Here is a 24187-nt window from a genome sequence, read left to right as displayed (position 1 = left end):
CACCTCTGTGAAATATCACCCAAAGAAAAACCGAGTGACTTGCCATTAGTTTGAAGACGGCAAGAAAGGAACATCTCAGAAGTGGAGCCTCATACTTCGGTTTTTAATACAAGAGGAATTGTTCTTTGGCAAGTAAGTACATTTATTATTAGCTTAATATGGGGATAGCTTGGTGGATCTAGTTACCAACAACCTGACTGCTTTTTAAACAAACATACCTCCAAGATGCATCCTTTCCCCCCAGAGGGCCTTCTGGGGGTCTCTTATTCCTACATATTAGAGAATCATTATCAGAGTTATGACTCTAGAAAGTGGAAAGGAAAGTGGAAACTGTTAGTTGCTCAGTCGTGTCTGACTCTTTGTGACCCCATGGACTATAACCTGCCAGGCTCCTCTGTCCAAGGGATTCGCCAGGCAAGAATACTGGAGTGGGTTGCCATTTCCTTCTCCACGGGATCTTTCTGACTCAGAGGTTGAACCTGGGTCTGCTGCACTGTAGGCAGATTCTTTACTGCCAGCACAGACTGGGCATCAGTTATGACCCTAGATGGTAGAAAATATTAATTTTTCAGGCTGAATCTGAGTTTTCCAAAACCAGTAAAATTCTGGTGAATAAGTGAATCCAGGCTAATTCTGATTAAAATACAGTGTGGCTGATAAGACAATCTGGTGTGGCTGACAGACTAGCCCTGGGGTGGTTCTCCAAGACGGGTCCCAAACATCTGGGTAGCACCCAGACTGGGTGTCTGCTGGAATCTGAGAGGATCACATCAAAGCACAGCTTTCATTTTTATTCCTAATGTTTAATATATTTGCTACAAAAAAAAAATCAGCTTTCTCACATTGTAGTACATAATATAACCAAGTAATGATTTCCGTATGTCTTTTCTCTTCCCCTTTTACTGATGCTCTTCCACTGATTGAAATCCTCTACTGCTTTAAGGCACAGTCTTTATGTAGAAGCATTTAAAAACAGAAACATTTGTTTTTCTGTGTTAATATAGTAAGAAAGAAGTAGTTTCATGACTTAAGTACTGCCTTGGACAAAATACGCCCTCCCTGGTTCTTTGTGTCTCTCTATATGTTCTGAAGAGGGTCTGAGCTTTCATGCGTTGGCTGGCTGGTGTCCAGGGGCTTTAGTTCTCGTTGTTTTTAACAACCTTCAACATCTCCCAGCAGTAGGAGAGCAGGGGTTGGTTCTCGGAACATGTGCAAGGCAGGGTCACTTCCTCAAATGTCTGTCAAGTCTTGCTTTCCCCTCAAGATTGTGCTGTGATTTAGAGGTTGCTCAGATTACGGTCCCTGACTCATTTTAGGCAGTAAACGAAGAGGTTTTACAACCCAGGGTGGGCCAATCTTCCTTCCTGGATGACCTTTTTTTTTTTTTTTTTCCTTTTCAGGTTGTGAAGATAAATCCTGTCTTTTAATTTTAGGAGTCTGGATACCCAGGTACTCCAACCAGCATCTCTTCAGTGTGTTTTGCAAACATCACAGGCGAACCCTCTGTGCGGGGGGAAAACTGAATTGTCTCCAGCCCTGCCTGGTGTAAACTGTGAGGTGCCAGCTCTCACGTGGCTTGAAACCGTTTGCTTTTGTTTTCCATCCTCACCAGCAGAAGCCATGGGTCACACAATGAAGTGGGGAACACTACCACCCAAGCGCCCATACCTCTGGCTCTCTCAGCTCTTGGTGCTCGCTGGTCTTTTTCACTTCTGTTCAGGTAAGCAACTTCCAGGAACTTGACTGAGTCCACCACCTCGGGGTTTGGAAGAGAAAGGGCATGGTGTTCTCTGTGCTGTCTCCTTCTGCCGCCCTGCAAGAGGGAAGGGACATTCAGGGTATTTCAGTCCATTTTAGGGATGAGAAAACAGGTCCAGAAAGGTTAAACGACCTGTCCTCGATCACACAACAAGCCAGTGGCCAAGCTAGCTCAGGAACACAGACCTTAAAGGAAAGGCGGGGCCGTGTTATTTTAACAAAACCAAAAGCCAATTCAGAAGGACAGCTTAGAATTGTGATCTCCTCCACTAGATGCTCATTTACGTGTTGTGACTCACCGAGGGCACACTGGCCTTGGGCTCTGCTTCCCAAGCTACATTTCCATGAGACAGCACAGCATCTTCTGCTTCTAAAACTGAACAGTGATGATCTTTCCAGGTTGAAGGGGGAAAAGAAAGTAGTGGTGACATACAATCTTTTTCATATTAAAATTTTCTCTTAATATTTACTTTTATGCTTTAGGTGCCAATGCCCTTTGTCAATGCTGGCATCTGACATTTGGTAGTATCAGATTTAGTGCAAATCATATTTTGAGTTACTTTTAACTTACTACAGAGGTATTTCAAGTGCGTCCTACAAAGAGTATTTTGACTTCTGGAGACTTTTTCCAGCTCAGGTGCTGAATCTGGGGGGCTGTTGGGAAGGGTGGTGCTGATTCTGCTGACAGGGTGGCTCTGACTTTTTTTAGAAGGCAGAACAAATAAAAGATCTGCTTTTCTGCTGAGCAGCATACCACCTGGTTTCCTCAAAATAAAGAGGAGGTTTTGCCTCCTGCACGGTTTCATAGTCTTCAAAGAACCAAATATCAAAGGATCTTGTCTTAAGCTCTGCTTGCTTAAGCTGCAGCCATCACCCAGAATGACTTCGCGGGTTGGGTGGGGGCGGTGGCGGGGACACAGGGGTGTGGGCACAGTCGCAAAAAGATGACTGTAATGCAGGTATTTATACATTTTCTGTCCTGAAATTGCTATTTTACACTGTTGCTGAAGCAAGAGAACCATGATTCAAGTTTTGCAATTTATACATCAGATTTTGCATATATTTGACAGTAATATTTCCAACGGTTACAATTTTTTTCCTGGGTAGCTGAAGGCAGCATTTCCAATCTAGAGTCTTCTGGGGAGTCTAAATGACCTTTAAAAGATTTAAAAGTAAATTTACAGGCTTCCTAGAAATGTGGTGTGTGTGCAAGCGTGTGTGTGTGTGTGTGTGTCTGTGAGAGGAGAGAGAGAGAGGTGGGGGAGGGGTGAGGAGAAAGAAAAACAATAAAAAAGAGAGAAAGCATAAAAAGAAAATTAAAACCAAGACTTTAACAATTATACCACAAAAATTAGAGGCAAATAGAAGGAAATGAACTTCGAGCTAAAGAAAGGTATTCTGGAAAGCACCTTGTTGTACAGTTATATCCAGATTTTATTGTTGCTATACTGAGTCAACAAAGGAATCTGAGCTTCTTTTGTCTGAACACCTACTGTGTAAAAGATGGACCTTGAAAAACTGAGCCTCAGATTCCTGCTCTCAAAGAGAGATGTGAGTATGTTAGCTGGAGAAGGCAAAAGTAATTAATCCACAAACAAGTGAAAAGCAGAGAAGTGCCTGGCTCTGCCTGTAAGCGCCCCTGACCTGGGAAAGGTGGGCAGGCTTTATGGTGGAGGATGGGGGTTGCAGCAGCAGAATTTGGGCAGAGACTAGCCCAGACAAATGCAGAAAGATGAGGCTGAGTCAGCGGGCGGGGGACTCATTTTCTGGTTTAATCATTTGTGTATTCAACAAACACTGAGCTTTTCTTATGTACAAGACACTTTTCTTGGTCCTGGGGACAAGCTGTTAGCAAAATTGACTTGGCTTTTGCCTTCATGGAATTTACAGTCATTAGCATGAAGACGAAGATGAATCAATCACTTGAATGTATGACCAAGAAACATGATGTTTCCCTGCCAGAGGGGAGGGTGGTGAGAGGGAGCTGGGTGAAGGTGGAAAGAGCAGCATGCGAGGGACATGGAGGAGCAAAGAAGTGAAGGTGGGCAGTGTTGGGGCAGCAGGGAGACAGAGACCAGACTCTATGGGCTCGGGCTCAAAGGCCAGGGATCTGGAAGATATTTGGAGGACTGGAAGGCCATGGAAGGATTTTAAGCAGGGGAGTGACACAGTCTCTGCCAGGGCTGCTCACACTTTTATTATACATACCAGTCTCCTGGAGGACTGTTTAAAAAGCAGCTTCTAGAACAGGGGACTTTTTTTTTAACTTTTATTTTATATTGGAGTATAGTTGATTAACAATATTGTGTTAGTTTCAGGTGTACAGCAGAGTGATTCAGTTATATATATACACACGTGTCTATTCTTTTTCAAATCCTTTTGCCATTTAGGTTATTACAGAATATTGAGCAGAGTTCCCTGTAGCACAGGGGATGTTTAGAGCAGTGAAAAGACTGGGTATGATACTGTAATGGTAGATGCATGTCATTATCCAGTTGTCAAAACCCATAGAATGTACAGCATCAAGAATGATGTATGATGTAAACTGTGGACTTTGGGTGATAGCGATGTGTCAGTGTAGCTTCACTGATTGTCACAAAGGTACCACTCTGGTGTGGGATGTTAATAGTGGGGGAGGCTGCACCCATGCGAGCTGGGGTACATGGGTACTGTGAACCTAAAACTGCTGTGAAAGATAAAGGCCATATATGTAGTTTTAAAAATGCAGTTTCTGCTTAGATGGGCTTTGGGGAGGGGCCAGCAAATCTGTATTTCTAACAATCAGCCAGGTGATATTGATGCTACTGGTCCACAGTCCTTTAGGTTTAGTAGTAAAAGATACATTATACAAAAAAAGAAAAAGCCAGTGTTGCTAAAGCATGAAGAATGGCTTTTAGAGCAGCCAGTGCAATCAGGGAGGACTTTGTTCAGGGCTGGGGATTTGCCCCCCACCTCCTCCCCTGTGCAGGAAAGCTACACTTGCATCTGTCCCCCCACGCTGTTACCCAGGACAGGGGGACCTCTTTCCTGCACAGGGCAGCACCAGCAGGCCTCCTGTTTCACTTCTGGTTTGGTCTGCAGAGGGAGAAGCACTGGACTCGTCTCCAGAAACTGGTGGTCGTCTAATATGGGCACCTTTTCCTCAGAGCTAGGGTCCTCTCAGGGAGACACAGCCCTAAGGAGAGGAGAGAGACCTTAGGTAGGAGTAGGCCAGGAATTCAGGAAAGGTGTTGGCCTGGAAGTCTATAGCACGAGGAACACTGAGCTAGAGGAAAAGAGCGCCCCAGAGTGCCACCGTAAACAGGGCCTCTCCCCCGTCGCCATGTTCTGTCTGCATGCCGCTGGCCAAGGTGTCCCCAAACCACGCTTCTTGCTATGACTATCGTGGTACCAGCTGTTCAAGTCCCCGAGCATTTTGGAGAGAGACACACAAGTAAGGATCATATTTGCAAAGAGCATATAGTCTGGGCCTGTAGAGGAAGGTTGGGAGCAGTGCATAAATCAGGTCACCAGTGTAAATTTGTCAGTTGCTGGACAGCAGATACCTGTAGCCCCCTCGTGTGCCCAGCACCTAGCCCAGGGCCCACACCAGCCCTGTGGATGCTGGATCACTTAATTAAAAGCACTTAGAAGGGTCCCAAAAGGTCACTTCCATTGTGTTAAAGGTCACACAGACCATTAAATCTCCAGATGGTGAGATTATAGGTGATTATTATGTTTTTCTTTATTTTTCATTCTTTCCAAATGTAATGTGTGTTTCTTTTAGAGTCAGGGAAAGCCTTTATTTAAAAAGCACACCACATTCCTCAGCGAGATACACAACAGCACACGGTGATCTAAGCTGCTGTGGGCACCTGGTTTTTTCTCCGTTAGAAGTGTTGGAGCAGCCCTGCTGACCGCTGCTGGGGTTCACCTATGGGGAAGGGGTGCTGTGGCCAGCCCACTGTCCACACTGCCTTCCCCTTCTTTGGAGGGACTAGGGGAGACTCATGGCTTCCTAGACTGGGTTCTTATTTCTTTAAAGCTAAACATTAAATTTTATTGTCATATCTCCCAACTGTCCCGCATGCGTTTATTGTTGTTTTTCTTGCAAAGACATAAAATTTACCATTTTAAAGTGTGTGATTCAGTGGTTTTTAGTATAATCACAAAGAAGTGAATCCATCACCACTATAATTTTGGAACATTTCTATCACTCTAAAATGAAACTCCAAACCCATTAGCTATCCCTCTCCATTCCCTCTACCCCACCTCTTGGTAGCCATTAATCTAATTTGTCTCCATGAATTTGCCTATTCTGGACATTTCTTTTAAATGGAGCTATATAATATGTGGCCTTTGTGTCTGGCTTCTTTCATTTAGCACAATGTTTTTAAGGTTCATCTATGTTGTAGTAACAGTGTCTCACACCTGTTCTGGTTAAATAATATTCCATTGTGTTTTGAGTTCTGAGAGGTACATTATTTTTCTAAAACTAGTGTACTCTGCACTTGCTGGCAGAAAGCTCCCTCTCTTGGGGAGTTATCAGTGGGGAGCTGCTGTGATCGGGGCAGGAAGCAGGCAGAGGGGTCAGGAAAGGCAGGGGTTCTAAAGTGCACCCAGAGTGCCCTGCGGGTGGGGCGGGCTGCACACAGACTTGTGAGAGATGAGCGAGGTTGCCTTCCATCTCTGCTGTCCCTCCTCCTCCTCCTCACAGATGGGCAAGGTGACAATGGGCACCATGTGCCAGATGGGGGCAGTGACTCAGTGCAAGTGTCAGCCAGTTACACAGTGATTCTGGCCCCATCCTGGGCGTGACTCAACACAGGAGGCACAGGAGGTGCTATGCATGAGAAACAACCCCATGGGGGAGAAAAACAACTGTATAGCTTTTACGGTTCAAAAAACACTTTACATTTGGGTGTCATGTGACCTGTGGTAATTACGGGAAGTAAGTTGGAGAGATAGTATTATGACCATTTTGTATAAATTATACCTGAGGCCCAAGGAGGTTAATCAAAGGTTATGAGTCTAATACACAGCAGGTAGAATCAGAGCCCATCTCCTAAGGCCTACCCAGGCATTCAGCAAGTACTTAGGGAGCACCTGCTCTGGGCCAGGCCCGAGTTCTGCAGGTATGACAACAAACAAAACAGAAAAAGTCCCTGCTCTCATGGCCCCCAAAGTAACTCCAGCTGATATGTAGCAGCTAGACAAGCTCAAGAGAGAAATAAATCAGGGCAAGTGGCTCAAAAGGGGCATGAAGATGGTGCTGGTTGGGGAGAGTCAGAGAAGGCTCACCACAAGGGGACATCTTCCCTGAAGGCAGCAAGGGACGGAGCTGTGTGGAAGTCTGGGAAAGGCAACGGTCCTGATCGTGTGCCTGGTACTGGGTCAGGTTTTACCTACATTCCCTCACAGAAACCTCAACCCACATTATCAGGTAGGTGCTGCTAGGCCATTTGTAAGACGGCAACCAAAGCTCAGAATCCAACAGTGCAGGCAGTAATGCTGAGACCTGCCTCTCCCCTCCAGAACCAGTGAAGCAGACACAACCCTTCAGAATCTTTCAACTGTTTTCTTGTAACCATGAGTAGCAGAGTCCCTGAGTATGAAAGCCAGGTCCTGGTGGGAATTGCCCAGAAGATTTTTGGTTCCTCTTTTCAGTCTGGTTCTTCCTCAGCACCAGAGTCTGGTGAGGGGATCTCACATAGGAACATCAAAGAGTCCATTGATGGTTTGCTGTTGACCTTTACACAAACACCCACACTTCTCCTCAGATGGCTGGACAAAAACTCCTTAAGAACCATCATTGAAATTTTCAGTGAAGAAAACTTTCAGATCAGTTTCAGTTAAGATTTCTTTTTGCTAATGTCACCACATGTCAAAATTAGAAATTCTGGATTCTTTTTGGGTGGGAACCAACAGAGCATAGGAAACACTCAGTTATTTAGGACCCCAGATGACTGAGTTGCTTTCTGTCATGGGGTCTGTCTGGCCCATAGCAAGACTAGTGTTCCATGTGCCTGTCATAACCCCAGAGTGAAAGAGACCAGAGGGTACGAGTTAGGGATGAGAGGAAGGAAAAAGAGGAAAGGAAACCCTTATGGAAGACCTGCTAGGTACTAGGGACTTTTCCGCTTACACCATTTAATTTGAATTTAAGTTTTCAATCATCCTGAGAGGTTGGCATCATACCATTTTACAGATGAGGAAACAGGTTAATCAGTAAGTAGCTGAGCTGGGACTAGAACCCAAGTGAATAGGAATCCTTCTACATACCATTTTTAGTCGTATCTTTTTTAAAAAGAGAGTTTGGATTATTTAGCTATTTTATGCTCTCCTAAAATATAAAGGGACTCCTGAAAGTCCCTTGGAGTTCAAACCAGTCAATCTTAAGGGACATCAACCCTGAGTACACTTTGGAAGGACTGATGCTGAAGCTGAAGCTCCGGTATTTTGGTCATCTGATGTGAACAGCCCACTCACTGGAAAAGTCCCTAATGCTGGGAAAGATTAAGGGCAGAGAGAGAAGAGGGAGAAGAGCAGTCAGAGCATGAGATGGCTGGATGGCATCACTGATGCAATGGACATGAACTTGGAGAAACTTTGGGAGATGGTGAGGGACAGGGAGGCCCGGCACGTTGCAGTCCATGGGGTCACTAAGAGTCGGACACAACTGGGCAACTGAACAACAACAACAAAGTATACCTTTTCATTTATTTCCTTTTTTCAGTTATTCTCCCTAAATCTAGGGCTGGCAATGTTCAGCACAATTGCTGAAAGAAGTGCCCTGGATCAATCGAAGGTACCTCCCACTGCTGTGTAAATACCTGCAATCACAAAACTCTTCCGAAATGCTGCGGTGGGGCCACATCCAGTCTGATGTCAGCCGGGAGGATGGCTGGGGAGGTGGAGACGGGCTAGTGTCCCGTGACCCTGCTGTCCAGGGAGAGCAGGCCTGGAAATGAGATCCCTCTCCTAGTGAGATGGGGGCCTCCCTGGGGTTCTGTGTGGCTCTGGAGGATACAGAAGGGAAGATGTCAGCACTGGGGGGCCTTCGGGGCTGGCCAGTTGTGAAACTGCTGGGGTTTTGGAGGGACTCTGCTTTTAGGTCAAGCACAGCATGGGAAAATTTACTATGCCTTCTAAGCAAAAAACCAGAAAATATAGTCTTTCAGGGATTTTGGTGCTACTGATGAGTGCTTGCTGCTGCTGCTGCTAAGTCGCTTCAGTCGTGTCCGACTCTGTGCGACCCCACAGACAGCAGCCCACCAGGCTCCCCCGTCCCTGGGATTCTCCAGGCAAGAACACTGGAGTGGGTTGACATTTCCTTCTCCCATGCATGAAAGTGAAGAGTGAAAGATGAGTGCTTAGGAGCTAACAAAACTATGAAGTTTGGATGCTGAAATTTCTGTGATATGCTGATGGGAAATGGGCAAATGTTTTAAATGGGGACCTTCTTGCTAAGTTAGGTTGTAGGGGACCGGCTATTTGGATTGCAGATAGCCAAGGAAGATAAAGACGGGGTAGCCATATGTTTCGGTAGATAGAGAGGGCAGAAATGGTCCGGAGGTGTAACTGAGGTCTTGTCACATGGAGATGAGGACAGGCATTTCAGTCTGAAGTCACAGGTCAAGCTGGGCCTGGAAGATGGGACCCGGCTCGGAGCAGGCAATGCTGGCTTACCTATCCTAGAAGTGGGTCTCAAATGAGGGAAACAAATAAATAAGGAGAGTGGTCCAAAAAGTTCTCTGCAAAACTGGGGCAGTTTCCTTTCCTGTGCTTAGTTTTCTTGTCTATAAAATAAGACCACCAAAATGAATGACCAGGGAAATTCCTTCAAAACCTCATATTCCTTAACTATGACTTCTCTGTCCCCATGGGACTGAGAAAACTGTCTCACCAATAGCTGGCATTCATGTGCTGGGGTCTCCTAAAGTCCTTCTTCTTTTGCGACTAGTATAACTTCTCTCTCGTTGTCCATGGACAGACAAATGGATAAAGGAAGTGTGGCATATATTAATACATACAGTAGAATATTTAGTTATTAACACCATTATCACTCCTTAAAAAGGAAAGGAATTCTGACACATGTAGAACATGGAGGAACCTTGAGGGCATTATGCCTAGTGGAATAAACCAGTCACAAAAAGACAAATACTGTATGATTCGGAATCTAAAGTAGTAAAATTCATAGAAACATAAAGTTGAGTGGTGGTTACCAGGGGGCTGAAGGGAGGGACAAGGGGGAGCAGTTTAATGCATACAGCATGGAAAATCTGTTTCACAAAAACTGTGAAGATACTGGATGCTACTGCGCTGTACATTTTAAAATGGTTAAGATGGTAAAATCTATGTTATTGTTTTAATCATGATTATTTAAATGGAGAAAAAAATGCACTGGGGACCAAAAGAAAAAAAAAAAATCAAACTGAACACTCTGTCCAATCCTGCTTAGACACTAAATACAACACTCTGAAAATTCTGTTACTGCCAACTCTGAATTCCTGCTTGTGCAGGTATCTTAACATTTAATAGATACAAGATCTTGTTTTGTTTGCCTCTCCATAGGCATCACCCCAAAGAGTGTGACCAAAAGAGTGAAAGAAACAGTAATGCTATCCTGTGATTACAACACATCCACTGAAGAACTGACAAGCCTTCGGATCTATTGGCAAAAGGATAGTAAAATGGTGCTGGCCATCCTGCTTGGAAAAGTGCAGGTGTGGCCTGAATACGAGAACCGCACCATCACTGACATGAACGATAACCCCCGCATTGTGATCCTGGCTCTGCGCCTGTCAGACAGTGGCACCTACACCTGTGTTATTCAGAAGCCTGATCTGAAAGGGACTTATAAACTGGAGCACCTGACTTCGGTGAGGTTAATGATCAGAGGTCAGTGGAACTTTCTGATTTTCAATAAGCCATCAACAGGAGTATGTCTTTGATGTCCTTAAAGACACACTCCTATTGGTTTAAGTGGAAATTTTACCAGAGGGGTCTATCTCACTTCATTTCTTAGGTTTGAGTCTCTAGTTTTACAGTAAATCCTAATTTGTTTTCTCAGGATGTCCTAGAAATATTTGTTAGTTGCATTTCTTGCACTTTGACAGTCCAAGCTCATGACAGCCACCCTGGAGCACTATCATGACCTGAAGCACCTTCTGAATCATAAAGGGACACATTTGATTTGATGTAGTTGTACTGATTTTGATTTGATGTAGTTGTACTGATCAACTACATCAGTACAATTGATGTAGTTGTACTGAGTTGTACTGACCACTCCAGTAGTCTTGCCTGGAGAATCCCATGGACAAAGGAGCTTGGCGGGCTACAGTCCATGGGGTCGCTAAGAGTCAGCCACGATTGAGGTACTAACACACAGCATAGTTGTTCTGTTACCTGCACTTGATCCAGTAACATATTCTCGTAAAGTATATTGACGGGCATAAAAGCTGCACAGGCATAAATATTTTTCAAGTAGTATTTGAATGTCTTTTACTATTATATTTATTGCATATTTGAAGCTCTCATCTAATGGTCATTCCTACAAAGTTAGATGTTAGAAAACTATAAAAGGCAGGGTAGGAACCAGCCTTGACTCAATCACAGGTAATCCTGCTAGAGGACACTGATATGTCCTGAACCCTCATTGAGAAGTGGCAGCCCCAGGCCATTCCTTCATACTTGAAATTCAAACACATTTCTTTTTTCTTTCTGGGCACTTGAGCCTTTAGTGGAAACAAAACCTTTTAACATAAGGTAAGAAATAACCTTGATAACAGTTAGCTTAAGAGGATCCTTAGTGAGTTCTTCACTGTTCTTCCCTGCTTTTGGTCTTCAGCTATATTGAATTTTTAGTTGTGTAACACCCAGATCATACCTAAAGCTTAGGAAGTAAGCCAAATTTACACAGGATTATCTTAAACTTCACTCTGTGTACTCCCTACCCATGGAGAGAACAAGTATCCATGATCATGTGGTGGGTTGTGAGGGGCTCTGAGAAGCCTATCTCCTCCAAAATTTAGATCTCCATGGATTCCTCCAATTCCCACTATTATAGCCTCTCCTGCTAGTTTCAGCACTATTCTCCCCTCATGTATGTGTCCTCAGCTGCTAAGTCATGTCTGACTCTTTGCAACCCCATGGACAGTAGCCCACCAGGCTCCTCTGTCCATGGCATTTCCCAGGCAAGAATACTGGAGTGGGTTGCCATTTCCTTCTTCAGGGATCTTCCTAACCCAGAGACTGAATCCACGTCTCCTGCTGGCAGATTCTTTACCACTGAGCCACCTGGGAAGCCCTCCCCCTCCCTCCAGGATCCCTGTTAAAGATGAAAATCTGTTACCTGGGTGGAGATGTCATCACAGACATATTAGCCTGTATCAGTTAATTACGTTAGATACATAGTCGGTCCTTTAACAGAATATCCAGAGAGAAACAGACTCAGGACATGTACATTTTGACAGAAAGATAAAGAAGAAGATCCAAGAAGGAGAGAAGAGACAGAGTTTCAGGGAGGGCAGGCCTTAGTAGCAGGTTACAGTTGGAGACCAACGCAGCTAAAAGGCTAACAGGGGGAGTGCTGTTTGAGGCTAACACGGCCTCAAACGGGGATGCGGTGCCAAAATCAGACAAGGGACACAAAGGGGAAATACTGCTTAATTAGACCCAGAGCCAATTCTGGTATTCCCAGTTGAATCAATTAGAACAGTGCTTCTCAAATGATAAGATGCCTATGACCTGGGGACCTTGTTCAGTAGGTCTGGCACTTCTGACAAGCTCCCTGGTGATGCCTGTACTGCTGCTAAGGATTATAGTCTGAGAAGCAAGAAATTAAGTAAACGTTCATTTGGCCAAGGTGACCAACTGTCCCAGTCTGCCAAGGACTGAGGGGTTTCATTGGATATGAGACTTCGGGTGTTAATACTGGGAAAGTCTCAGGCTAACTGGGACAGGATGATTTCTCTACATTGCCAAAGGATACAATAACAGCATAGTATCATGAAGTAGGATAGCTAGTTCCTCAAATGTGCTGCACGATGGATGTTTTTAAAACCTGCATTAAGCAGCACATTTCAGGAACTAGCTATACTAGTTAACATATTAACTGCTGCTGCTGCTAAGTCACTTCAGTCGTGTCCAACTCTGTGCAATCCCATAGACGGCAGCTGAACTATCGTCTATGGGGTCTATGAACTATCCCAGTCTCTCCCGTCCCTGGGATTCTCCAGGCAAGAACACTGGAGTGGGTTGCCATTTCCTTCTCCAATGCATGAAACTGAAAAGTGAAAGTGAAGGCGCTCAGTCGTGTCCGACTCTTAGCAACCCCATGGACTGCAGCCCACCAGGCTCCTCTGTCCATGGGATTTTCCAGGCAAGAGTACTGGAGTGGGGTGCCATGGCCTTTTCCCAACATATTAACTAGGTTAACAAATTTTTACCTTTCTAAAACATATGTACCTTTTCCTTTCCTAGTAGGATATTCTTACTCTACCCATTAAGAGTGGTGAAAACTTGGGCTAAGATTGAAATGAGATACAAAACAGTAATTCTTCGATAGTTCAGTCTTGCAAAACCTTTGGAGCTGCTACTCGGAACAGATCATCTTACAGAAGGAATAGAAGACAGAGCTTAGGCTGTTCTAAGTCCAGGCAGACCTTGAAAAGATGATTTTCAATATGATCCTTGGTGTTAGTGGCATTCTTGTGATTAAATATTTCTTAGAAAAGCAAAGTCCAGAAATGAACATGAATCATAATTTGGATATGTGTTACTTGGATTTGTTATTCCAAGTTATAACATGACATACTGATATTATAAGAAACAAAAGGAGTATTCTTGTTAGCTACCATTGCAATGATTTGATCTTATAGGATAAATTAAAGGAGTAGAAAATAATGTCAACTAAAAATGGCTCAAGAAAATGTCAAACAATTTAGGAACAGGACTAATTCAAAAAAGAAAGGTGACTCTATCTGTATCTAGATCCAAGTTTTTCCTTTCCTTGGCAATTATAATCACTTGTCATAACTTCTCCTCTCCCAGTCCTGGAAGCTTTCACCCAGCAACTTGATTTACATGAAGGAACTCCTCTAAGAGAGGACATATTTAAGACTCACATTAGTCTAACTAACTTCCTGTATGTCAGTCTCTGGTCTACATGATTTATGTTAATGATACCATTTAACTCTTACAACACTGGGAAGGAGGTATTATAATCCCTTTCTTACAATGAGCAAACTAAGACTGAAAGTGGTTAAGGAATTGGCCCAGGATTAAAGGCAAAACTGGTTTTAAAACCTGCCCTTGATGACCAATGTGTATTATACTACATCTCTCTGTGAGGCTCTGAACTCTGAAAAGAAAACTAACATATGAGATGACGTACAAGGGGATTAGTCCTGTGTGTGTGCTCAGTTGGCTCTGACTCTTGGAGACCCCATGGACTATATAGCCCATCAGGCTCCTCTGTCCATGGAATTTTCCAGGCAAGAATACTGGAGTGGGTTACCATTCCCTTTTCCAGGGGATCTTCCCAACGCAGGGACAGAACCCACCGTCTCCTGCATCTCCTGCATTGGTGGGCAGATTATATACCACTGCACCACCCACCACCCAGGAAGTCCACATTTGGATTGATTCCCCACACTTATGCTAAAGAAATATAAATTCTTTAAGCCTCACAATAAGTGAGAAGAGTTGAGTGGAGTTTTTTCCTGTTTCCTCTGTAGTCATTTCACTATGCTTTGCTTTGTGTATATTGTACTATGTTATTAGGGGTCAAAAACACAAATGAAAGAGTGCCTCAAGTACTTTGGAGGAATATTAGGAAGGCCTCTCTGTCCTTGTTAGGCGTATCAAAACAGCAAGGGGATCAGTAAAGTATGGTGGTTGAGATTATAGGCTCAACAGTATAAAATTGGAACAGAGGTCTATCTGATTAAAGACTACTTTTAAAAATGTAAAGGTAATGCCAAACAAACTTTAGAGTAGTGTTACTCCAGGTGTGGGAACTAGTAGACCAGCAAAGTTAAGACCATACAAGTAGATTTACGTAAGTTATTGTCAATGCTCTGGTTCTCAAGTTGGGTGGTGGGCTCCCAGGTGTATAGAATAGTATGAATTAATAAATAGATACATAAAAGAGGGTCAGTTTGTATACCTCAAAAATTAGGTAGAAAGGGAAGAAAAAGAAGTAAAATAAAGGAAGGAAAGGAAAGGAAAAGAAGGCAAACATATTTAAATCTGCCTGTTTATAACTATCTCTAATACCATGCCATTGGTATTTTTCTGAGGCTACTTTTTTTCAATATAATCTTATTTAATGTTTTAATAAGACAGCAAAGTTTAAAGCTCTAAAAAAAAAAAAAAAGGAAAAGAAATCAGGAGAAGGGAAGGCTCTGGTATCAGAAAAACTTGAATTCAGTTCTTCCACTTATTGGTTGTGATTTCTCTAGACTTCAATTTGATTATTCATAAAATGGAAACATTGTATTAGGATAAATAATACAAAATTACTGATATTTGACCTTTTTGTATCTACAACCTACCTCCTAGGGTTGTTATAAAGACAAAATGAGATAACCTCCACACCTAAGAAATATTAACAGCTCAATAAATGTTGTTTTTAAATGCAAGCACTATGTCAATATTTATTCACATGAATTTAGTTCTTTAATAAGTGCCCTCCTACCTCCATTCCATCAAAAGTAATGAATTGATATAACCAACTCAAACTAAAGTTAGTCTTTGGGTTATACATAATTACTAATACTTATGGGAAGTTGAAAATTATATTTTATTATTCTATTAAAGCTATGTATTAAAAATATAATTACACACAAACATGTAATGATATGTACTTACATTCTTGTTCTTTCTTCAGCTGACTTCCCTGTCCCTACCATAAATGATCTTGGAAATCCATCTCCTAATATCAGAAGGGTAATTTGCTCAACCTCTGGAGGTTTTCCGAGGCCTCACCTCTACTGGTTGGAAAATGGAGAAGAATTAAATGCTACCAACACAACACTGTCCCAAGATCCTGAAACCAAGCTCTACATGATTAGCAGTGAACTGGATTTCAACATGACAAGCAATCACAGCTTCTTGTGTCTTGTCAAGTATGGAGACTTAACAGTGTCACAGACCTTCTATTGGCAAGAATGTAAGTGATTGTCCTGGGGAGTTTCTGCTGTGTAGAATCTAAAAAGAAAATAACTCAGCCAGATACATTACACAATTATGCATATTTGACTCTGATACTATTACTTGCAGTATTTTTTAGACATGCAAATAAAATAACAATAAAAGTGTTAGTATGACTTATTAAGGTCACTGTACAAGGTTTGACTATAATGGTACTAATTTTATTTTCTTTAATAAACATTCTAAAATTTAGATATCCAAGTAAGTTCTGTCAAGTCAATATCTTAGGAAGTTATTATAATAATAATGTTGTTATAGAAAGCACTAAAATGTGCCTTTCTTTGAAATTGCTCTCTAGGCTTTGGCACTTTCATTTTTTTAAAAATTTATTTTAATTGGAGGCTAATTACTTTACAATATTGTGGTGGTTTTTGCTATATATTCACATGAATCAGCTATGGGTGTACATGTGTTCCCCATCCTGACCCTCATGCATCGAACCTGGACTGGTGATCTAGTTCATATATGATAATATACATGTTTCAATGCTATTCTCCCAAATCATCCCACCCTTGCCTTCTCCCACAGAGTCCAAAAGTCTGTTCTTTACATCTGTGTCTCTTTTGCTGCCTTGCATATAGGGTCATCATTACCATCTTTCTAAATTCCATATATATGCGTTAATATACTGTATTGGTGCTTTTCTTTCTGGCTTACTTCACTCTGTATAATAGGCTCCAGTTTCATCCACCTCATTAGAACTGATTCAAATGTATTCTTTTTAATAGCTGAGTAATATTCCATTGTGTATATGTACCACAGCTTTCTTATCCATTTGTCTGCCGCTGGACATTCAGGTTGCTTCCATGTTCTGGCTATTGTAAACAGTGCTGCGATGAACACTGGGGTACACGTGTCTCTTTCAATTCTGGTTTCCTTGGTGTTTATGCCCAGCAGTGGGATTGCTGGGTCAAAAGGCAGTTCTATTTCCAGTTTTTCAAGGAATCTCCACACTGTTCTCCATAGTGGCTGTACTAGTTTGCATTCCCACCAACAGTGTAAGAGGGTTCCCTTTCCTCCACACCCTCTCCAGCATTTATTGCTTGTAGACTTTTGGATCGCAGCCATTCTGACCGGCGTGAAATGGTATCTCATTGTGGTTTTGATTTGCATTTCTCTGATAATGAGTGATGCTGAGCATCTTTTCATGTGTTTGTTAGCCATCTGTATGTCTTCTTTGGAGAAATGTCTGTTTAGTTCTTTGGCCCACTTTTTGATTGGGTCATTTATTTTTCTGGAATTGAGCTGCAGGAGTTGCTTGTATATTTTTGAGATTAATTCTTTATCAGTTGCTTCATTTGCTATTATTTTCTCCCATTCTGAAGGCTGTCTTTTCACCTTGCTTATAGTTTCCCTCATTGTGTGAAAGCTTTTAAGTTTAATCAGGACCCATTTGTTTATTCTTGCTTTTATTTCCATTACTCTGGTAGGTGGGTCATAGAGGATCCTGCTATGATTTATGTCAGAGAGTGTTTTTCCTATGTTTTCCTCTAGGAGTTTTATAGTTTTTGGTCTTACATTTAGATCTTTAATCCATTTTATTTTTGTGTATGGTGTTAGAAAGTGTTCTAGTTTCATTCTTTTACAAGTGGTTGACCAGTTTTCCCAGCACCACTTGTTAAAGAGATTGTCTTTTCTCCATTGTATATTCTTGCCTCCTTTGTCAAAGATAAGGTGTCCATATGTGCGTGGATTTATCTCTGGGCTTTCCATTTTGTTCCATTGATCTATGTTTCTCTTTGTGGCACTTTCATTTTGGGAGCCCCCTTCCCATGATGGTCCCATAATGTCAAATCATTGTCCTTTGAGGGTGAATGTGCTTTTTAAGAAATACTTGTTCACTCAGAACCAAGCCTGGCAAAGAAAGTGAATGACAAACTACTAGAGGACAATGCTTGAAAAAAGTGGTCATTTTGGCCAAAACCATGCCCAAATATTTGCCCCACATGTAGTAAACTTATAAAATTTTCTTTCCCCAAGAGGTGAAATCATATGAAAATATAAAATGGAAAAAGTAGGGCTTACATAAATGTATGCATATTAAATCCACAATGGGTTATTACAGAAGAACTCATGTACTTGACATACATTTCTAGCATATTTGACTGATTATATGGAGCATCACCAGGCCTCTGCCCACCCCCCAACCCCTTATAACAATATGTTTTGTGGCTGCACAGTAAAAAACAATACATTGTGTATAATATATTGATCTTATGTATAGTATATCTTATATTGTCCACTTATCTTTGCTTGTAGTAGAGGAGATATTTTAGATGGTCTACTAGTTCATCTTAGGTAAGATTAACTCTAGGTCTTTCCATCTTGAGTGGATTGTTTTCCTTAATAAGTAATGAGATAAAATTTGGGGCAAAAATTAGTTCAGATACAAACCAAATTTTATTGATATGATTTTATTAATTGTCCAAACTCATCTCTATCATATTTCATGTATCTGAAAAAAGCTTATAAAAATTAAGTTTGAATCATATAGTTTATTAATTCAGCATTCTTGTCATTTTATTGATATATAATTAATCAATTTTAGATCATCATGATTAAGGTAGAAGTTAATAAGTACAGACTCAATTATATTTTATTTGGGACATCATTTATATTTGGAATATGAGTATGTATGATATTCTGAGGCAACGGTTAACAAAAATTTTCAGAAAAGGGCCAGATAGCAAATATTCTTTACAGGTCATAGTCTCTAGCAACAACTTAGTTCTGTTATAACATGAAAACAGCCATAGACAAGACATAAATGAAGGACATAGCTGTGTTCCAACAAAATTTTATTTAAAAAAATAGGTGGTAAGCCAGATTTGGCCTATGCATGTTCATTAACTTAAAGGAAATAGAATGTAGTCCTTTAAATAAAAGGATGGATCTATTCTTTAAAAATGATTTAGACTGCCCAGCTTTATCATCTTTTCTCTGATTTGTCTTTTCTCAACTCTTTCTTCATGCTAAAGATGAGCAGTATCCCTTTCCAGAATAATTAAAAATACTAGCTCTTTGTCCTCTTTGGTCTACATTCACAATGACTTGTGGAGACAGGATTAACTGTTTAATCATTCCTTCTTGCAATCTTTTTTTTTTTTTTTAATTCAGTCTTCATTAAGTAGTTGTCACAAAGCAAGCATCTTGCTAGGTGCCAGTGTTGTCTTTATGGTCAGACAGCTTTAAATACTTCGACTGGACTGCAAATGCCATTCAGAGTCAGAAGCAAATAAAGCATTTGTGGGGTGTCAAGGGGTGACTGCATAAACAAATGTAAATTAGCATATATAGTGAAAGAAAGTGAAGTCGCTCAGTCGTGTCCGGACTCTGCGACCCTGTGGGCTGTAGCCTACCAGGCTCTTCCATCCATGGAATTTTCCAGGCAAGAGTACTAGAGTGGGTTGCCATTTCCTTCTCCAGAGGATCTTTCCGACCCAGGGATTGAACCCGGGTCTCCTGCATTGTAGGCAGATGCTTTACCATCTGAGCCACCAGGGAAGTCAAATTAGTGTATAGTTGATAGCAATTTTGAATGGATGTGAGCAAAGCTCTACTATTTAAATACCATTAACCCCAAATTTATTAATTAAGCAGATTGTGTCTGTGACTCTTTTAGCCTGAGCCCACCCAGTTTGTTAACCCTTATGTACTGGAACGTATAGGGGTGTGTGTGTGTGTATAAGGGGTGAATCAGGGAGACCTACTCAGGATGTCTTATGAACTATATGTGCAAATGTCCTCACACAACTATATATCTGGGATTTTGGGTCTTCCCCATGGAGTACTGCCAGGTTCCTAATAGGCATCATGAGAGAGTGGGATTGCTGTTACTGATTCCTCCTTTTTCTTAAACACTTACCTTCTTCTAGGCTGAGTGAGGCTTGAGAATGGATGAGGAGTGACCTCTGAGAGGAAGCCTGTGAAACATCTAGACTCCCAGGATAACAGCAAGAGCTTCTTTGTTATTTTGGGTGTCATTTTGGTCTGCAGAGGCCAACTCTGGTAACCACTGGATGTCTCTATGCAATTGGGTATTTTAGAGAAAAATAGAAAAACAAATTACCCTAGTTTTCAAGTAGTGGGTGCTCTATGGTCAAATGTACATTTTATAATGATCACTGTGGCAGAATGCATAGGAATTATTTGAGCCTAGAACACCAGAGGCAAAGAGACCATAAAGGCTACTTGGTTGAAGATCAGAAAAACCCAAACTAATTCCTGCAAGAGATTTGGAGAAAAGGAATCAGTTGCAGAGATAGTCTCAGTACAGAACAGAAAGTCAGTGGGAGCTACTGAGCAGTGAGCACGAAGGCAAGCCTTCCCTTGGTCACTGATGGTGTTGCCATTAACTGAAATGGGAGAATGCAGGTGGTAGATACACTTTAGAAAGAATACATATGCTGAGTTCAATTTTAATCAAATGGAGAGGCTGGCATCCAACCATCTAGTTAGCAGTTGGAAATACAAATTTGGAGCTCAGAAGTGAGATCAGAAATATGATATACAGACTTAGAAATCAGCTGGTGTTTCCAACCTCAGGTGTGGCTAAGATCGCCCATGATTACCAGGGCTAGTGAGAGAATGGGACCACAGATGGAACCATGGGGACAAGTTAAAGAATAAAAAGAGGAAGAAGAGCTGATGAACAAAACTGAGTCACAACAAACAGAAACAGACGAATGTGGTGTCACAGAAGTCCCAGGAGGAAAAGTGTCAACGGGACTGAATGCTGATGAGAAGTCCAATAAGCTAAAGACCAAAATTTATCCCCAAGGCGTATAATCAGAAAAATGAGAATCAAGTATGCTAAGTCACTTCAGTCGTGTCCGACTCTGTGCAACCCCGTAGACAGCAGCCCACCAGGCTCCCACCATCCCTGGGATTCCCCAGGCAAGAACACTGGAATGGGTTGCCATTTCCTTCTCCAATGCATGAAAGTGAAAAGTGAAAGTGAAGTCGCTCAGTCATATCTGACTCTTAGCGACCCATGGACTGCAGCCTACCAGGCTCCTCTGTCCATGGGATTTTCCAGGCAAGAGTACTGGAGTGGGTTGCCATTGCCTTCTCCGGAGAATCAAGTACTTTAGTATTAATAAATGTTCAGTATTTATTGATGAGCCATTCCGGGGAAATCAGAGGAGGATGAGCTGCTAGTATTCCTTTAGTGTCTCTGTCCTTTGTCCAGATGTTGGTGCTAACTATTCCTTAAAGGAGTTGAAGAATAAATGGTGTAGCTGCTGCTCCTGAGTGGAGGACTGACACATACACCTTTCTCCTCCCACCCACATCCTTCCTCGTGTGCCCCCTCTTCTTTCTGTTCCCTGTGTTCTACAGATGAGAGCCAGCTTGCAGAGCTCTCCTCCAGGATGATCCTACCTACCACCAAGCGACAGCCATGCTTGGTTCTTTGCTAGGTCTCTTCTATTCTTCCAGAAGCTCTAGGCTGAATGATGAAAAAGGTGTTATCTGAAAATGAATGCAAAGTGACTTCTGTAGTTTTAGGCAGCTATTGTGAGGTGTGTATGTGTATGTGTGTGTGCGTTAAAGAGGACACCCTAAAAGAGAGCAGGCGTGACAGAGCTGGAGAAGGAAAATCTAGAAGGTACATCTAGAACACAACATCAACTATTAGTAGCAGTACATAGTAATATCAGCTATAGAAATACTTCTATTTATTTTTCTACTTTTATTTATTTAAAAAAATTGCTTATTAAGCTCTGATATTTGTTTATTTGGCTACAACACACAGCATGCACGATTAGTTCCCTGACCAGGGATTGAACCCACACCCCCAGCTTTGGAAGCGCAAAGTCTTAACCACTTGGCATCCAGGGGAGTCCCTAAAATAGCTTTTAAAGGCTCTCCTGAGAATCTTTTCTTTGTGCCAACTTAATTCAATAAATGCAAACATTTAAATTTTCTTTTTCACATTCAATATCTATATCTGACATCTGATATTAGTTGCCCATAAGTATGTGTCTGATTAGAGTTATGCAAGAAAAATGACAGAAGCTGCATTTTGGAGAGCTGACCAGGCAAAGTAGTGAAAAATGCTTTACAGTTGTGTCATTATAAGGGGCATGAAGGGTATCAGTTGGACACATTAGAGCAGTTGGAAACACATTAGAGCTGACACTGTTCTTTTCCCTCAACAGCCAAACCAACCCCTTCTGCTAATCAGCACCTGGCCTGGACCATTATTATCCCAGTCTCAGCATTTGGGATTTCTGTGATCATTGCAGTTATACTAACATGGCTGACCTGCAGTAAGTAATATTGTACTCTGGTAATGATCTCAATTCTGGACACCCAACCTCTTCTCAGGACGGGTCAGCATCTCTCTGAACTTTTAAGCCTATTTTATTCTTTTTGGAGCAAATCTATGGAAACTTTAGTGTCTCCTTTACTTGTCTCAGCAAGTTCTGTTCATTCCCTGCACAGATATTTCTTGGACACCTACTATGTGCCTGGCACTCTACTAGGCACTAGAGTTACACAGATGAGAAATCACTTACCTCAAGCACATTCTAGCTTAGTCCTTTTATCTTCCCCCAACTCTGTATTTTCTTAGAGATACTGAGGCTTGCTAACTAAATTGATAACATATCTGATGCAAAGTGATAGTCTAATCTTTGATTTGCAATTGGAGGAAAGGCAAGGATGACAAGGTTTAGGGGCAAGAATCATTTTCATGGAGGAGGGTAAGATGCACTAATGAGATGTATTTGAGTAATTATATCACTACAGGTGATTTTACCAACTCTCAGTTCTTCAGAATTTATTTTTTGATGAAAGATCAGGAGTGGTTGAGGAAAGAAGAGATATTTGGGATATCTTTTTCCTATGAATCTAAATCTTTGGCCTTACACATATGCTATACTCAATCTCTGTAATTAAATGAAGAGGAACTGCTAGGCCAGTGTTAAGGCTATAACCCCATGAAGGAACACCAAGCTTTCTTGGAGCACAAATTTTATACACTGAGCAAACTGGAAAATCAACATCTGCTGACTTTTCCAACTTCCAGCACACAAAAAAATCAAGGCTCGAGGAAGTCACTAGAGACTTTTTGTTATGAACAACTTATGCCACGGGTAGGATAAAGAGGTCTGGTGGGCTCAAGGAAGTTTCTAATATGTTTCCAGCCCTAGCCTCTAGTTTATAGCTTTTCATCCTTAGTACATTGACTTTGAGGGCTGGATAACTGTTTGTTCTGTGCATTGCGATGTTTAGCAACATCCCTGGCCTCCTCTCACTATATTACAATAGCACCTCTTGGCCCAGTTGTGACAACCAAAGATGTCTCGAAGCATTGCACATGTCCCCCAGTGGGGGTGCGGGTGGAAACCCGGGGTTGAGAACCACTGCTATAGTTCTAAGCCAGCTGAAGTTTTGCCAAAATACATAGGCGTGATTTAAGGAAAGATTACCTATCTAGATTTTTATTGCTTGCACTTGTCTTCAAGGAAATGCTGCAATACGCAGACAGAGAAGGAGGAATGAAATGGAAATGGAAAGTTACTCTCAGTCTCCATAGAATCTGTGGAAGGATCAAGCTGACCAAAATGCCTGGAGGTACCTTCTCTGCCAATGTGGGATGTGTGAGATCTTGTGGCTTGTGAACACAGGATTTTCTTCCTCTCAGGACCAAACCTGAGATCCTTTACCGACTATCACATTCTCAAAATCCTCCGAGTACTCTCAACAGGTGGTTGGCACATCTCTCCTTTCTCCTCACATAAAATTTGGTTAGTGTAACCTTTTCCTTTGTCGTGCCATTCTGCCATCTTAAAATGTTCCCCTCTTTTCAGTCAACTCAGTGTCTTTTAGTATTTGTCAAACACATGTACTATTTCTGGGCTAACTCCTTATTCTCATCTTTCCTTTTTCCCTGTATCCCTCAGCACTGGGACACAGAGTGGGGTAGCTTTGTACTAATTCAGTAACATCTCACTGGTCTGTCTGCCTCTTACTAAGAGAGTCATCCCACTGATCCAAGCATAGTGTCATTTTCATAAAGAATTACCTCTTTGGGTCATTTTCTCACTTAAAAACAGAAGAGACCCCAGTGTCTACAGGCAAGGCTTCAGAGCTTACTTTCCATATTCCAGTTATCTCCTCATGTAAACATCCTCAGTTGTTTCTATCGTCCTTCACATGGCAGTCTCCAGGAGCACACGTGGACACACTAAATGTCAATAAATGGTGTCCAAGACTTTAGATTTGA

General features: G+C 41.9%; 1 protein-coding gene across 1 annotated transcript; it reads left to right on the top strand.

The window, feature by feature from the left end:
- The first annotated feature begins 57 nt into the window (after positions 1–57).
- On the top strand, positions 58–23497 carry CD80 (CD80 molecule). The gene is made up of 6 exons (XM_055570284.1): positions 58–132; positions 1401–1720; positions 10312–10638; positions 15632–15913; positions 22116–22226; positions 23427–23497. The coding sequence occupies exons 2-6, from the start codon at positions 1621–1623 to the stop codon at positions 23495–23497; spliced, it is 891 nt and encodes a 296-aa protein (XP_055426259.1). The 5' UTR covers positions 58–132; positions 1401–1620.
- Positions 23498–24187: the final 690 nt, after the last annotated feature.

This window comes from Bubalus kerabau, chromosome 2 (genome assembly GCF_029407905.1).
Source record: "Bubalus kerabau isolate K-KA32 ecotype Philippines breed swamp buffalo chromosome 2, PCC_UOA_SB_1v2, whole genome shotgun sequence".
NCBI lineage: Eukaryota > Metazoa > Chordata > Mammalia > Artiodactyla > Bovidae > Bubalus > Bubalus kerabau.
This window is presented reverse-complemented; position numbering and strand designations above follow the sequence as displayed.